This window comes from Boleophthalmus pectinirostris, unplaced genomic scaffold (assembly GCF_026225935.1).
Source record: "Boleophthalmus pectinirostris isolate CB_2022bp ecotype Guang Dong unplaced genomic scaffold, ASM2622593v1 HiC_scaffold_16, whole genome shotgun sequence".
Classification (NCBI taxonomy): domain Eukaryota; kingdom Metazoa; phylum Chordata; class Actinopteri; order Gobiiformes; family Gobiidae; genus Boleophthalmus; species Boleophthalmus pectinirostris.
Window position 1 is genome coordinate 16,597,837 of NW_026571095.1, and position 16,753 is coordinate 16,614,589.

General features: G+C 39.7%; 4 protein-coding genes across 4 annotated transcripts; 2 read left to right on the plus strand and 2 right to left on the minus strand.

Annotated features, from left to right (window-relative positions):
• The first annotated feature begins 1,633 nt into the window (after positions 1–1,633).
• LOC129408415 (uncharacterized) lies at positions 1,634–5,135 on the plus strand. The gene is made up of 7 exons (XM_055152077.1): positions 1,634–1,987; positions 2,061–2,237; positions 2,313–2,431; positions 2,503–2,677; positions 2,741–2,856; positions 2,938–4,939; positions 5,013–5,135. The coding sequence occupies exons 1-6, from the start codon at positions 1,753–1,755 to the stop codon at positions 4,891–4,893; spliced, it is 2,778 nt and encodes a 925-aa protein (XP_055008052.1). The 5' UTR covers positions 1,634–1,752; the 3' UTR covers positions 4,894–4,939; positions 5,013–5,135.
• Positions 5,136–5,309: 174 nt separating this feature from the next.
• On the minus strand, positions 5,310–7,172 carry LOC110173402 (alpha-2-HS-glycoprotein-like). Its single transcript, XM_055152078.1, has 7 exons — positions 6,917–7,172; positions 6,723–6,833; positions 6,561–6,642; positions 6,323–6,477; positions 6,156–6,251; positions 6,012–6,083; positions 5,310–5,929 (listed from the first exon to the last, which is right to left on the minus strand). Exons 1-7 carry the CDS (start codon positions 7,112–7,114, stop codon positions 5,507–5,509), a joined length of 1,137 nt encoding a protein of 378 aa, XP_055008053.1. The 5' UTR covers positions 7,115–7,172; the 3' UTR covers positions 5,310–5,506.
• Positions 7,173–8,080: 908 nt separating this feature from the next.
• On the plus strand, positions 8,081–10,982 carry LOC110173403 (sentrin-specific protease 5-like). Its single transcript, XM_020939402.2, has 10 exons — positions 8,081–8,195; positions 8,373–9,069; positions 9,178–9,286; positions 9,373–9,517; positions 9,591–9,638; positions 9,919–9,996; positions 10,077–10,214; positions 10,289–10,372; positions 10,468–10,518; positions 10,595–10,982. Exons 2-10 carry the CDS (start codon positions 8,499–8,501, stop codon positions 10,703–10,705), a joined length of 1,335 nt encoding a protein of 444 aa, XP_020795061.2. The 5' UTR covers positions 8,081–8,195; positions 8,373–8,498; the 3' UTR covers positions 10,706–10,982.
• A 710-nt stretch (positions 10,983–11,692) lies between these two features.
• On the minus strand, positions 11,693–16,608 carry LOC110173404 (protein crumbs homolog 1-like). Its single transcript, XM_055151730.1, has 8 exons — positions 16,039–16,608; positions 14,955–15,908; positions 13,745–14,295; positions 13,501–13,666; positions 12,487–13,396; positions 12,359–12,400; positions 12,161–12,283; positions 11,693–12,043 (listed from the first exon to the last, which is right to left on the minus strand). Exons 1-8 carry the CDS (start codon positions 16,085–16,087, stop codon positions 11,794–11,796), a joined length of 3,045 nt encoding a protein of 1,014 aa, XP_055007705.1. The 5' UTR covers positions 16,088–16,608; the 3' UTR covers positions 11,693–11,793.
• Positions 16,609–16,753: the final 145 nt, after the last annotated feature.

The following is a 16,753-nucleotide window of genomic DNA, read 5'->3' on the forward strand; positions in this document are numbered from 1 at the left end:
AAGCAGTCAAATGTCATGGAAACTTTTAATAGCTATGGGGAGTGGTAAGACTGTCATCTCGGGTCCCCCATGGTTCTCTGAAAGGGGGAGACTCTTCCATTTTGTTAATTTCTCTTTTTCTCCTCCAGTATCCTCCAGTATTTTTTATTTTTTTTTTGTCATGGGAAAGGAGGTCTCCATTGTGGAAATCTTAATCTGAAAGCACACACAATGGCAGAGTACCTGAGGAAGTCTGGATATTAACCATCTTTCAAGCAGCATAGAAACCGACCCAATATTCCACACTGACTTCTATGTTGTGGTGTCCCAGTCAACTTTTTATATGAAGAACTTTGTTATCATCCACAATTTTTGTTTAAGTGTTCCAGGTTTAACACTTCTTGTTTTTGGAACTTCCGTAATGGCATGCGGTCCATCAAACACTGTGTAATAAAAGTGGGAAACCGATTTGAATAAGCCTTGTATAATGTCACTCATGTGAGGGACATGTACCAATTGTACACTTTAAATAGTTGAACAGGGATGCCAAATTTAGTTTTTTTTTCATTAGCATGGCATTAAAGTTGCATGTTCTCAGTTCTGAAATAATTTTTTAAGCAAGACATTCAGCCAAAACAAAGATCTTGACAGCCATCACCCCCCATATTCTAAATAACTGGCCACTCCTCTTTGTGTGTACTAAACCCTCCCCCTCAGAGTCCTACTCCATAACATCATATTACTGTTGTAAATGAATGTGCTCAAAGTTGATGTAGTGTTGGCCTTGTTTGACTGTTGTGTTGAGATCAACATTACCAAGATTTCAAAGCCACAACCTGCAGCTCTGAAATGGACATTTGGGACTGGTCCATTTGTTTTTGCATTTGTGTAAATCAGCAGTTCACTTTTTTCTTCTTGAGGTGGTTGCATAACTTTTAATCACCTGTGTAGATTAACACTACTTGTACACACTAATTTTGAGTTTGGCTTCATATCATTGACTAGCTGTTCAGCATTGTCATTTGAATACACTATTGATGCATTTTGACAGTAAAACTGGCTGTTGGCCTTTAACATCAAGGACTTCTTTGTGTTTTAGACATAAAAAATGTATTCACAAATTGTCATAGTACGGTGCTTAGAAGTATATTTAAAAAATTAAATGATGCTCTGTACACTAAACATATTGAAATGGTGTTGGTTGGAAGAAGAACATTAAAACGTTGTCTTGTGCATTTCTTTTTAAGACAAATTGTGTAACCATGATAGTAGTTATTGTTGGCTTTTTATCTGTAGCCACAATAAGTGCAACAACAGTAATAAACTTTGTATAGAATGAAATGTAAAATAAATTAAAGAAGGCAACAATTCTAATTTCTAATTTTCAGTTAAGCATTCTAGTTAAATATGCAAATAACATTTTACACAATTATGAATCAATGTATTTTTCACACATACTTATTTACTATCTTTATCATGCTAGTTGGAAAAATTAGCAAACTATCTCTAATAATTTCTTCAGGTAAAATACTGTTTTCGACCTAAATTGATAATTCAGCATCCCTCATATTAGAAACACTAGACAGCATGCTGATTGGCTGACTGGAGAGGGTGGAGGCGCCACTTCCTCTTCCTAATTGATTCATAAGCAGCACCTGCCATAGTGAGAGCTCTTTAAGTCTGGCCTTCAGTCAGACTATCCAGTTCCAGTGGTTCACTATTGAGACGTTTGTTTGCTGTGGTTTGTTTTTGTTTTATTATTTCATTGCACCAATGGCGTGTAGCAACAACAGGAAGAGTGCAGTTGTATTATCTTTAGGGCTCCTTCTATTATCTTCTTTTTGTCAAAGTACAAATTTTACAAAAAAGGAACTCCAAGAAAATAGTATGTCTGTCAGCAAAATATCTCACTGGCACCATGGGAAGCTGTTAATTGGACTGAAAACTGAACAACGTGGCAAATCAAAGGAAACAGAAGATGTTGACTTGGATTATCAATCGGACATGAGTAAGTGGTATGGTAACATGGACAGGCAGTACCTTCCATTATTATAAACTTCTTACCATTTCTTACTCATCAGCCTGGGAGGTTCCTGGGCTCCACACAGTACATGAACATGGCTTTCCAAGATATGATAACACTGCAGTGGAACGACTTTTGAAAATGCAGCCAACAGTGGATTGCTCTGGAAGCAACATGAGGCTTCAAGTACAAAATGCTGACTCCAAACCAGGCTCTCTACTTTTTGTGGATCGGGGTAAACTATTGACATTTGTGGTTGAGGTGAAAATTTTTTTTTTTTTTTTTTTACTTTTTTTTTTTTTCCCCCCAGGTGATCTTTCTCCTCTTTCTTTGTCCAAATTGCCCAAGAGCTGTGGCTACAAGGTCAGCTCAACACGTCGAGATCTAGTTATGGTGGCCCCTTATGATGGTTGCTTTGTTATTTTTGAAGTAAGTAATAGTCTTTGTTTGCTTTTCTAAAATATGGCGCTTCTGTGTTAATACACTTGTTTTGACTTTAGGAGTCCCGTTACGTGCTTCCACTGCGTTGGTTGGGATTACCAGTGCAAATGTCCTGCCCTATGAGTCAGCCTTCATTAACCTCATCTTCTAACCCTCCTATGGTGACCTGCCACTCCGAGGGAATGGTAGTAAAAACTGATTGGACTTCAGGGCTTTCTGAAATAAAAGTGAACTGTAAGTGTTTCTATCACTTATCCTTTAAAGTCTTAAGTTGTGTTAATGTGCAGTCTTCCTCAGTGAATGGGAACTGGGAGCCACTGATGAAAGCCTCACCTAGGTGTGGTCTAGGAGCAGTTGAACATCCAGAGGGCATTACCATCTCAATTTCTTATAAACCCTGCATGGGAAAAAAGGTACATTATTTTGGATTTAAGAGCTGTTTGATTGAAATGCCATAAATGAACAGACACTTAATTATCACACTTTATTTTTAGGATGAAATGTACAGCATTGGATTGCTAAGGGATGATGAAGTCAAGGTCTTTTGCCCCTCACTGACTTCAGCTGACTCTTCTAAAGTAATGATGGATGTTGGACTTCCTTCTATACTTGCTCCCACTCAAAATGTGAGAACCAGTCCCCAGGTCCCAGAATATCCTTTACCACCTTCCCCAAGCCTTACATGGAACCAGTTTTACCCTGTCCACTGGAACACGCCACAACCAGAAGCTGTTCAGCCAGCAGTTCCCCAACCAGCCGACGATAAGGTGGTTGGACAACCATTTTATCCGGTGTACCCAGGGCAACATCTACCCGAAAAGCAAAACCCAGGGAGTGTGCCCCCTGACTTGGATGAAAATCTGGGACATTACTATTATCCCATGTTCTATCCTAATATGCCCCCCATACCAGAACAGCCACCACAGCCTGAAAACCCCTCAGTGGATGTAATTCAGCTTTACTATCCAGAGTGGTATGTGCCCGAGCCTCACCTGACCTATCCATTTTATTATCCACAAGATCCAGTGAAATCCACTGCAGCTCCTGAGCCCGCTGCACCACCAGATACAGAAGTTCCTCCTGTTTACCTATACCCTTTTTACTATCCCACAGAGCAGTCGCCAATTACTACAACTGCTGCCAGTCCACCAGCAACCATTCAACAGTATCAGCTATTTGGTCCATACAACTACCCTCTTCCTTCCCAGCACCCACCTCACACAACCACTACCCCCACACCTGCTGCACAAAAACCACAAGACCCTCCCATCTCACGTCCAGGTACAGTAGTTATATACCCACAAAATGCTAAACCTGAAACTAGACTACCAGTAGACTGTCCTCAGTACTGCCAACTCGGACTTCCTAATTGCTGTCCACAAATTGCTTTCCATCATCACACGTACCATTTTGTTCCACAAGAGCAAAATGGTAATTCAAATCCTCAGTTTCTTTATCCTATTCAGTTCCTAAATGGATTAAGACCTAACTTTGTCTATGCCTCATCACAAAGTCCCCAGGAAGCACCTGCCCCTCCAAGCCGCACAGCCTTCACTAATGCACTTTTATCACCACAGTTGTATCCACTCCAAGGACTATATGAAAGGCACATATACAACCAACCACTAGAGGGCAATCCTTCTGCAGAGTCTGAAAACAAGCCTCATGAGCAAACAGATCTGCAACCTGCTACTCATCACTTTGATCCAAATGCATATCTCCCCTATAGGAACCATGCTAGTCTCTGGAACCATCAAAACCATAATCCTGAACCTCAAAATGGAGCTCCTTTACATTACTCTGAATATTTTGACCCAGAGCCTCCAACAAACATGTATTTACCCTATAATGTGCAGTCTTCACAGTCTGATGGCCCAAATGTGAACCCAGCAACCCTTTTGTCTAGGATTCATCAGTATGTAATTCAGCCAGTTAACAATGCCAATGCTGATGTGAAAGGACCAGCAAGTTTGGTTTTCCATAGTCAGCAGGAGCCTCCATTGGTTCCTTATCATGCTCTTCAAGAACAGGACAACTTGGCTAAACCCCAGCCTGCTGAAGCCTTGAGAACAGCCAAACGTAGAGAGACGGAGAGCTTTTTCTCTCAACCAAAGGGCTATGTCCTCCTTCAACAAGGTCCACCAGGCAGGGAGAGTGGCAACACTGTGCTTTCGGGTCAAAATCTTAATGGTAATTTCCCAAATCAGTTTTTAAATCTCAAAGAGGAATTTAAAGACTCTAAAAGGCTGGAGAGTGAAAATTCTGGTAATGCTGACCTAACTCCGGGAGACATGCCACAAATGTCTTCCTCTGCTGGCCCTAATTCACCTTTGTCTCAGGACCCTTCTGTCAGAGGGAAGCCTACTGTTGACAAGCCTGTAAGATTTTCCCAGAGACCTTTCTCACCTTTTGGTTACAGGCATAGGACTTCACAGCATAATGCTTCCTAATGGTCCTTTTTTAAAACTACACCTGAAAGATTACAACAAAGGAAATGTATGTAATATCCTTTTAATTTCTGTAATTTAATTTTATATGTAGTGTGTGACTAACATTGTGTGTCTTTCAGGAATGAAGGTGCCTGTGATGTCTGTATAATTTGTATATTAAAAGCAATGTAAATAATAAAAAAAACTACGTAAAACTTTTGTTTACATATTTATACTTAAGAGTGTTGGTTAGTATTGTAAGTATTGAGATGTATATCTTGATATTTTAAAGGGCATGTTGCTGTGACTAGTTTAGCAGTCAGTGAGTTCATTAAAGTCATTGACTACATTGTTTACCGATGTCAAACAGTGGTGTTTTGCAATTGTCTTCATAGTTAAATGTGAGGATTGGGCTTTTTAAAAAAAAAAAAAAAAGATAAGGTCTTCACAACATCCATTATATTTAATGACCATACATACACGCACTTCAAAACAGTGGAGGAGAAACAACTTGGGTAAACATTTAGGATTTTAACTGAACATTTACAATGGTGGCAAATTGTAATATAAAATGTACAGGTGACAAAACATTGTAAGCTGTAGGTATTGTCAGCTGTTATTTTACAGCCCTAAATCAGTCAAAGATTCTAACCCGTCCTGGACAGACTGGCACAAGAGGTACTGGGGCAGCCTTAGCAGCAGGGGTGTCAGGAATCACTGCAGCTACATCCCTCTTGAACAGAATTCCATGGTGTTGCATACTGTTTGAAGAATCTGAAGCTGAGTCTGTGGCAGGAGCAGCGTCTGCAGAATTAGCAGCATTAGCAGCATGAGCAGCATCTGCGACGGGTGCAGCCTGGCTGATGTTTGCTGCTGGGGCGGGGGCTACAGGCACCACCTCAGCTGACTCTGCTGACTCAGCCGACAGGAGGCTCAGAGGATCATGGAGAGCTGTCAGCTTGTGGTGACGCAGACCATGCCCTGGTGAAAGGTTCCCTGTGTGCACATGCACTGCTGGTGCTACAGGTGCAGTGCTGTTGCTGTCCACCACAGTGATCTGAAAAAGCAACAGAGCAAAGAAGGTTCTGTGTGGTCGTACGAAAGGATAAAATAGAATATCTGATTTTGGTATAATTTACCAAATTAGGGAACATCTTGCAGTCTATTGTGTGCTTTGAGTCCAATCCTCTGGCACTACATATGCCACGGGTCTACAGAGAGATGGTATCATGTTCAAACATTATGTGTATATCATTCCCTATATTTGTGGTTATAGGACTTACAGCTGTAGCATCGTGTAGGGGCTCACACACATCTCCAGTACAGTTGGCCTCCACCACAACATATTCAGCTAAATAGATTGGCCCACCGGACACAACCTGAAACAATGCTTTATTTGAGTTATCCCCCAGAAAGTGTCAATACAGTTTAATGTGTTTTTGTTTTTGACCTGTGAAGACATCCTTCCAACCTCCAGGAGGGAGAAAGTGAGATTCTTTATGATTCTGTTAAATGTACCCAAAGAGGCCTGAACAAAGTTCAGGGCATCGGTGTTGTTTAGGGAGAGGAGGGTGGGGCAACCCAGACAAATGTCTTCTCTGGACTCTGATATATATATATTTAAAAAAAAATTTAGATTAATTGGCATATAGTTTTTGTAAACTTACAGTATAAAGAATGCAGTTTACCTTCTGTTTTACACTTAAATGCTGTAACGGTCAAAGCACCACTGATATTTTTTAAGACCACATCACAGTCTCCCTCCACGGCCTGTATAACAAACAAACAAAAAACTGTTGAATCTAATCTACGTCTAATCTCTTTCATTGTAAATTTATCACAGTTCTCACTGTTTGTACTTTGGGCCGAACGGTACAGTTTGAGATTGGTGTGGGGTCCAACACATGACAGTCTGTCTCTAGGAGGTCAATCTCCATGACATAGATATTGTCTCCATCCGGCTATTTAAAGAAAAAACACAGTTAATGGAGACAGTCAGCATTGTACTTTGATTAAAAAACAATAACTATAAATACTGTAGTACCTTGGAAATGATCTTGATATCCTCAATCCTATTGAGTGCATACTTGTAGCCATGACTGTGCTGAGAATTTAGGTAGTTCTGGGCTGCTACCGCAGCCTCCTCTGCCTCTGGCGAGTCACATTCTGGACGTAGCACATTGACGTGGGCCCATGTCCCCAGCAGCAGCCCCAAAGCCACTACAAACCTTAAACACTGCATTGTTTTGGGGAGATTGAAGCAATCACTGGTGAAATAAGCAGAATGTTAGACATAGAAATGGGTTGTTGTGGGTTATATATTGGCAACTTCAAACATGAGGCAACAGCCAAGGTAAACATTATGAACATTCTCCTGACTGTTGCGTGAATAAAGATTATCTCAAAAAGGTGAATTCAGCGGGGTCACAGAGTGAATGATCAGCTACAGATTCAATGAATCCTCAATGACAGTTCAGTCAAGAGGATGTTTGTCCAAATTATTTGTTCAGTCTTGGCAGGTGCTGCAAGTTCACCTCATGCCATTTAAGGCCAAGTTACAAAAGGTTGTGTGGGTAGACTTTTTACTTATTTGAGGTACATGTACTTTCGACTCCACTACATTTTATTACTGGGCTGAAAAGTAACTTACAAAGCCTACTGTTTGTCATGGGTTTTTAGAGTTTTGAGTTCAAGTCCTGACTTTGAGGAAGCAGCATATTGGTGGTGTTCAGATCCTACAATGTGATGTCATACTTCCAGATGGGGGAAAGAGCCGGATTCTCTTATTGATTACATTGCACTTTGCCACGAAATATCCAATAGCTAAATTCACAAATGTTGGACCTGATCATTTCTACTCATGACTAGATGCACGAACTCACTGAATTACAAGAAATTGATTTTAATTATATTGATTTTAGCTACTACCGCTATCTGTATTAAATGAGATCAGCCAATAGAATGTGATCCTGTCTTTACTTTATTACTCCAAAGTCGCTTACTTTTATAAACTTTATGTTATACCTAAGTCTTTTACCTGAGTTTTATTTTTTCTCTCCTCCCGAATCTGTCCTTTTATGATAGATTTCATTTAAATTACAAAATTGAGTACTTTTACAATCAATTTGTCCTTTAAAAAAAAAAAAGAAGAAGAAAAGAAAAGAAAAAAAAGGAAATTGTCTCGATAGGTCACGTGTAGATGTGACGTAATCAATATGCGACATAAAAGTTGTATTTACAGTTTTTGCTGCCATGTGTAGTTTTCATGGGTGGTTTTACTTGATTGCAAAAAACGCAATGCGAGATGCTAAAAGTGCCGTCCGGTGAGTTGAGAGCATAGACTGTATACTTCATAAACTATTCACAATCTATGGTTAGTTTGTTTGCGAGTACTGTAGTGTTACTGCCAAGGACAACAGCAGACCATGTTCAAAAAGTACGATTAAAGTCTGGAGAATATTCAGCAAAGAAATGTTAACTATGCTTTATGTTTATTTCAGCTCACAACAATACACCAAACTATCTTGACTAAAAAGAAATGTGAAAGCTTGGAGACTGAAGAAGCAAGAAACTACAATGTGTGATTTACAGCTTTGAATTAAAAAAGGCCTGTATTACCCTGCACCATGTCCAAGTTAAAAATGGTTTGGGCAAGGCAGCATATTAAGAAAAAGAGTTTTCGCAGCAGAAAGAAGAATCGTACATCTTCCAAAAAACATGCCACGTTACAGTTCTGGTTGTGGAAAAAACGCAACGAAGCTTCCATTTTGCGAAGATCCAGAATCAATGGACGAATGCTTAAGAACATTCAGGGCTTGCGTCCACGGATGCCTTTTAAAACAAAAAGAGTTATAAGGAAAACCAAAACGGTACCATCAACAGATCTCACAACATTTCAGGCCCCTACTGTTATGGACAATGGAACTACTGAAAAGAAGGTTGAAATGTGCAACGTCAATGGTAGCATTTTAAATCATCATGATGTTCATTCAGTGTCATCAGATGCAGAAGTTTCTGATGACTCTATTGACTTTAAAAAAGATTTGTCCAAATGTTCCCACAATGTTCCTGGTGAATGTTTGCACACAGTAGAGCTTGAACTTAACTCAGACGTTGAAGTGGTTCTTGCCAAAGAAAACAAATATATTTCTGTAAACTCTGGAAATCCACATAAAGTTATCTCAAAGAATATTCGAGGTAACTTTAATCTCATCCATTTAAATTGTTTTGTTTTTCACTCTTCGTATTTATCATTGCCTAAAGTTAACCAATTTGATATCTTTGTCTCTTTGTTTCTTTGTCTAGAGTTTCTTAATGACTTTCATAAAAAATATGGAAGTTTTATTCCCCTAGAAAAGAGTGATTTATTAAAACACCTTAAAAAAGAGGAATCTATCAAAGACTTAAAGGACTAGTAAGGATACATGTTTATGGAAATGCATTTTTATTCTGGCTTGCTCCTCTGCGCATATCTCTAATATGTATTTTTTACCTTTACAGTGAAATCATGGTTTTGGAGATAACCATAGAAGAATTGGCAAAAATGTTTAATACTGTCCCTTATTTTGAAGTGAAATACAAAAAGCACATACTGACATTGGATGACTTGTCAACACTGGCCGATGCAAATTGGTTAAATGACCAGGTTTGAAAAAAAACTAACACAAAACCATCTATTATGCAACATTTGAAATATAATATCAGTATTTTTGTTACAGGTGATTAACATGTATGGGGAACTTATAATGGACTCTGCACACTCTGAGGTAAGTGAGGGTTTCATCAGTATACCAATACAGCTTAACCCTGTACAAATTAATACAAGTTAATAGATCATACCTTGCAGTAGACCACTTTTGACACTTCCTGGATAATACTTGCATTGCATTAAATAAGGTGAAAAAATAGAGACAAAGTAGACTATATATACTAAGTACCTATACTAAGTACCAAGCCTTATAACACTGAATAATGAATAGTTTTAACATTTTGTGTGTGTTATTTTGGATGTATTTACTAAAGTTTTTTTTTTTTTGTCTACATTAGGTCCATTTTCTCAACAGCTTTTTTCACAGACAACTCTTAACTAAGGGATATGAAGGGGTCAAGAGGTGGACAAAGCAGGTGGGCCTTATGTCATTGTAATGTAACTATCTGATTACTTATAACATACATCAATTAACTTATATATTTCTTTCTACAAGGTTGATTTGTTTTCAAAACGTTTGGTTCTGGTGCCTGTACACCTCAAGGTTCATTGGTGTCTAGTGACCGCAGACTTTGTTAAGAAGAAAGTTTGCGTGTATGACTCCCAAGGAATTGGTGTCGAGAAAGTAGCGAGGGTAAAAACAAAAAAAACAAACCTTATTAATTTTACATACAAACATAACAAACTGAAGTGGTATCATTTCAACAGCCCATTCTGAAATACTTGTTAAAAAAAGCAAAAGAGAAGAAGCAAACAGAATTTGAAGAAGGCTGGACAGTGTCTTTGGCTGAGGTGGACATTTCTCTCTAGTTTTGAAATGAGCTTTTGCATCTCAAGTTTTATTTGTATTAATCTGGTGTTTTGTCTCCATCTACTGTCCATGTTAGGAAATTCCACAACAAACTACTGAGAATGATTGTGGCGTATTTGTATTAGAGGTTAGTTGCCGACTCATGCAGTTGAAGTAATTTATTTGTTTGTCCATTGTTGGTAATGAATGCTATCATTTCTCAGTATTCTAGATGCCTCACACTGTCTGCACCTCTGCACTTTTCTCAAGGGGATATACCAAAGATACGAAAGAGAATCTACAAAGAGCTCTGTGAGTGTAAGCTGCAGTGTTAAGAATTGTTCAAATACTCATCCAACCTTTGTATGAAGTAGGTGCACAAAATGTATATTGCAGCTAGTTGATAAAGATGTTTTGTCATTTCTTATACAGTCTATGGTTATAAGCAGTGAACAAGTTATGATTTGTTTACAGTTTACACTGTTTTTGAAGGCAGCCTTTCATCACATATTGTATGTTTTATGCTGTATGTTGATTTATTAGAATTTGATGTCCAGAACAGGTTTGATTTAATCTGTTTGATGGTTTAATAAATTGTTGAGTTGAAAAACACACATGCCCACACGTTTTAGGATAATAGAATGATATATTATATATACATTGCTATGCATACAGAGCCTACAAACAGAATATCCCATTTAAATGTTTACATGCAGCTAGTATTCTAGAAGATTGTGGTGGAAATGTATACTGTGAAGAGAAGATTTCTCTCAATGTGTCTTTGTGTAAACGAATGTAATTACTACCTGAGACAAGACCAGTCATTAACATGTGTAAAGGCTCAGCAGACACAACTGTCTCCACCCTAGGGAGCCCTTTGTTGTACTACCTGTCCTTAAATGGAAGTTAGTTGTAAGTTAATTAAATTAATTAGTTGATTAGCAAAAGTTTGTGAAACAAAAGTCATTCTGCTTTGATATGTATGTAACTTGTATTTCTGTATAAATACTCAGAGGGGATGCTTTTGGGGGAGATGCACTGAAGGGGAGGCTCTGGGGGGAGATACTCGGGAGATAGAGAGAAGGGGTGACTGGAGAGAGGAGACTCGCCAGAGGCTGTTGATCTCTGGCCAAGGTAGGCCTAAGCCCTGTTCATATCTGCTGTATCAAGAATAAACTTTGGCTGTATTCCAAACAGTCATCGGGCTTCACAAATAGATTAATTATTTATCATCAAGAGATACATGATTTTGTTCCACAACAGGATAATGTTCCACATTGAATATGGAGCAGAAGGCACAAGTGAACTATGGAAACTGCAACTAAAAAAACAACATTTTAATGTAGCTCAATTATGTGTCTTGTGGTTTCATCAAAATGTGTATTCTCTTAACAATTACATTTATTAGGTAAGTAACTAATCTCTAGTCCATTTGAAAGCCCCACTCCACCTCCGGGCCGTCGTCGAGGCGCATTACAAGGTAGGACAGAAGCTGGAATATGTTCTGCCACAGTCCCAGGAACACATACAGGTAGAAGTCACTGACGTCGATTTGGCAGGTGATACCAGAGAAGTTCTGATCACACACACACTCAAAACTGTTGATGTAGTTAAGACAGAAGCCTCCGTTCATGCATGGCCCAGAGGCACATTCATCCACATCCTTCTCACACCTAAAGAAAAATAACAAAAGAATTTTAGAAAATTTGAATTACTTTTTTTTTTCCTTTTCCACTATACAGTCTAACTCTTTACAACAATATGCCATAGACTGAAGCCAAATGTCTTACCACTCTCCAGTAAAACCAGGCAAACAAAGGCAAGAATTGTCTTCATTGGAGCAGTTTCCTCCATTGAAGCAACTGTAGTTCCAGCGTGTGCCAATGCAAGCGGACGTACGGAGCTGAGGAAGTCTAGGAACACAAAAATATTTTTAAAAACATGCCTTTGTAGTATAGTATAGTATAGTACAATATAAAAAGTCTTACGGTTTTGTCACAATGTACCATGGAATTTCTGGAAGCTTCTCACTGTCAAAGAAACAATTTAATCAGTTTAATTTAAAATAAGTAATTAAATATTTCCTTTTCTACAGATATGAGTAAACATAACATACTCGCAGTATTGTCCTGTCAGGTTCTGAGGGCAGAGACATGCATATCTCTGTAAGCTCTTCAGACAAGTAGCACCATTACTACAGTTGTTGTTTTCACAAAGGTCGACTTCCAGCTCACACTGGCCTCCCCTGTATCCTGGTTCACAGTCACACTTGTACTCGCCTGGAAGGCTGGTACAGTTTCCAAACAGGCAGGGTTTGGAGAGGCACCTGTCTGTAGGGTCCTGGCACTGGAGCCCTGTCCACTCAGATGAACAAGTGCACTGGTACAGGTCAAAGACATCTTCACAAGCACCACTGTTCTGACAAGGGCTGGGCTCACAAACCCTAGCTCCCCAGCAGCCATATTGTAAAGTAACTCTGCCACTGTCAACTCTCATAAACTGCTCTAGCTGTGGTCTAGGAATATTGAGCTCAGTGTCCATGTGGAAAGGAAGGAAAAGACCCCCAATCTCCACCGGACCCAAACACCCAGACATGTTAATGCTAGCAGCATTCATGCTGCCGAGGAAAATGTCTGCATCTTCTCTGAGAAAATCCAGTGCATGTGGAGGTATTCTGAACCGTTCTATTGCCATTTTATTTCCATCTAGAGCCAGGACCCACAGAGGGGTCTGGAGTGTGGCTGTCTCCATCTTCAGCTCCACTGTATGCCACAGACCATCACTAACTGGACCCATGCTGTGCACCAAACTAATGTTCTGGTCAGCTCCAACCAGCAGCACTGTCAGCTGGGAATCTATTAAAGACACAGTGAGAACATCTGAGCCCTTTTGTGTGTACAGTAATGTGGCAACAGGCTGTCTTGTTCGGAAACTTATAGAGACATTGTTCAGGATGCGCTTGATATTGCTGTTGCCTCTGTAATGCAAAGGGCTGTTTCCAATTCGAATTGTGATGTTGGATAAACCTGCAACAAATAAATAAATAAGTAAAACATTTTCATAGAGCATTGATCAAAAGATGTACCCTCACTTTAACTCTTGAAAGCATTTGTTTTAATCTAACACTCACAGTCAAATCCCTGACGGTGTGATAGGCAAATGGCTGAGGCAGGGCACGGAGACATTTCACACCATTTCACCTCTTCACAGCGACGTCCTGCCGTGTTAGGGGGACAAGTGCACAAGAAATCGTCCCACATGGAGTAGCACACCCCACTATTAAGACAGGGATTGACCTGTGAAAATCACAGGATCACACCAACTAACTTAATACTGTATGTGTTATATTGAGATAAATGTTGCAAGTCACTTACAGCACATGCGTTGTCACTGTCGCATCCTTGTTGCACATTGTTGAGTTGCTGGAGATTGTAGGACTCAACTTGAGCTGCTATTGGATAGAACTGCAGTCGTTTGCTGTTAACCCTCAGATCTTGAACACAGCCTTTGAAGTAGCCACCAAAGGAGGCACTAGCCCTTGGGTCTGTGAGACCTCCAACATAAACAATATCTCCCTCACTGGCCTGAATCTGCCGAATGGTTGTAGAACCCTGATTCTGGACTGACTGAAACAATCTGGCGGTTGTTCCTTCCAGTTTTATTGTCAGTAAATGGAAATGTCCATCACTGATGACAGTCTGACCCCCAAGGCTCTCAAAGTTGTTGATTTGGACCTGAACTCTGCCACCATCCAGCCATATACGGAGGTACTGGCTCGTACTGTTGGCCAGGATGAGGAGCAGGCCACTGGCCTGTCTGGTGCGGACAAACATGGATACAGTCAAAGTGTCTCCTAGATCATCAGCCAATAAAAAAATGGCATAACTTAGTTGTTCTTTGTTTCCAAACCGTGCTGTAACATATTCTGTAATAGAAGAAAAGTGGAGACAGTTAGACGCTACATGGACTCTAAAATGTAACTTGTGGAAAATAAAAAAGGAGGGCTGGTCAGGTTAAGGAATAGGCCTAATACAGGTTTTTATTACCACCCATAACTTATTATCATTTACATGAATCTGCAACGATTCTTAAAAACTATGTCAAGAAGTACTTAAACAGTCATCTCTTTGTCATATGGCGTGGTCTAAAAGCTGTCATTTGTGCGGATAGACCAGGTCAGCTAATTAAACACATTTTTAAAGCTCCCTGCCCAGGTGTGGCTAAATACTTTGGACAAATACGACTCAGTATTCTGTGCTATTTTAGAGGACTAAGCTCATTTGCAGTCCAACTGGCAACATTCGTCTTCCAAGCATCTTGTATTGGTTCCTAGACTGAAGAGATTAGATCTAATACAGCCTGTCTTTGATTAGTTCTTTGAAGCCCTGTGATAAATCTTAATTAGTGTAACATGGCTTTATTGTGTACATGTTTAGTTGCAGGCCTATCAGCATAATTAGACAGACAAGAGGAAATCTAAGAAACAGCCTCAAAAAATCTCAGAAACAGTTGAAGGTTCCCTGTAGGGTTTTATGCATGCACAATTCTAAAGATTGTGCTAATCTTATAAATGTTATGCATTACCTTGTTCACAGTTCGTGCCTTCATAGGGTCTGTGGCACTCACAGATATAGCTCCTCCACCTTTGGCTTTTACAGCGGCCTCGGTTTCGACATGGGCTCTCAGCACATTTGTCTTTGTTGCTACAACCTAGAGTAATATTTGTCTGAAAATCATTAGTTGCTGAAGTTGGGACCACCAGCTTTGAGTTTACAGAAACATCCCTGAAGCATCCCAGAAAAGCTGTAGGAAACTGGGCTTCACTATTGTCCCCCCAGATGTCATGGACTGCTCCAATAGTGAGGCTATAGAGAAGAGGTTGTAGTTGTATGGAGGCAGAGGTGCGCTCTAGCACTATGAGCTCAGGATAAGCTTGTCTGGAGCAGTTGGCCCCAGAGCAGAGCAGCTGCATCAGGCTGAATAAACCACCCAGCGATGCCTCCACTGTGTGCCAAGTATCATCAGATAGATAATTAGGTAGCCTCTGAAGTAAAGTGTTGGATTCACCATATCTCCAACTTTTAAGACAGAGATGTCCATCCACAAGTTCAATGCTGAGAAAGAAACTATCCACTCTGTGTTGCAGCAGAGTCCCCACCTCTCTATCTGTCTTAAAGCTAAAGGTTACATTGACAGGAACTTGTAGGTCTGGAATCTCTATGGAAATATGTCCCGGTGATTCAAAGGAGAACACAGTTTGTGTTTGGCACATTGGGCCTGTGAAGCCACCCATACAAAAGCATGAGAAAGAGTGTTCACCATCGACAAGCTGAGGTGTACATATTCCACCATTCGCACACTGGTTATCATCACAGCCTAAAAGTGCAACTGTGCAGTCCTGTCCTCCATAAAGGCGTCCATTTTGGCTCTGTTGGGAGCAAAGGCACCGGAAACCTTCTTTGTGGTTTTCACAAGTCCCTCCATTTTGGCATGGCTGCTGTTCACAACCAGTAGGCTTACTCTCTTTTGAGAAAGTGCCTGAAAAAAGAAAGCAATTCACTTATAATTTAGAAAATACTGTATAATTATTATTTTAGGTCAGTTGAAGAGTTACAGCATGTTCAAACAAAGGACAGACAATATGTAATGTCTGTTAAAGTGAACTTACCTGTGTAAAGAACCAATAAAATCAAAAAGTGCACTCCTAGCCACTGCATTTTTTCAACATTTTACAGCAAACTAAACCTACTTTTTAACTAATAGGCAACCAGCATTGGCCATCTTCAGCCTGCTTCCCTTGCATGCATGTGGACAATGAAACGTGTTCACAGAGTGCTGTGAGCCAGATAAAGGATTAAGCTAATGCACTTACAGTGTCTTACACTTTACATGCGCTAGCAGGTAGGGTTCAAGGTTCAGCTCATTTAAGTTACTTTAAAAATATCTTATGGACTAAATTGTTACGAGTGACAGACCTGACTTAACCTGGCCAGTTAATGAGTGGACTTGTGGAAGTCCTAACCAAATCTAAACAAATGAATAACAGAAAAAGGACTATAGATCAAGAAACTTCAAGGTTTAGTTCACATTCATCAAGGGGAAAATGGTTAATATGGCCAATTAAGGTGTTCTAAACAAACACCAGCCTACTTTTGTAGCTCCATGTGGTCCAAGTGGTTTCAAATTCTAGAGTGTCATGTCATGTTACTCCCAAATGGGAGGTTGGAAAGATTTGTGATTATATTGTATTTTCATAAGAAATGAAAATACAATGTAATCAATTGGTCAGTTAGAATGTTGTGATTTTATATGAAGCCCAGCAATATACTATAAACTATGTACTTCTTTAAACAGTCTATGGACTTATCATAATAGCTGTCTAT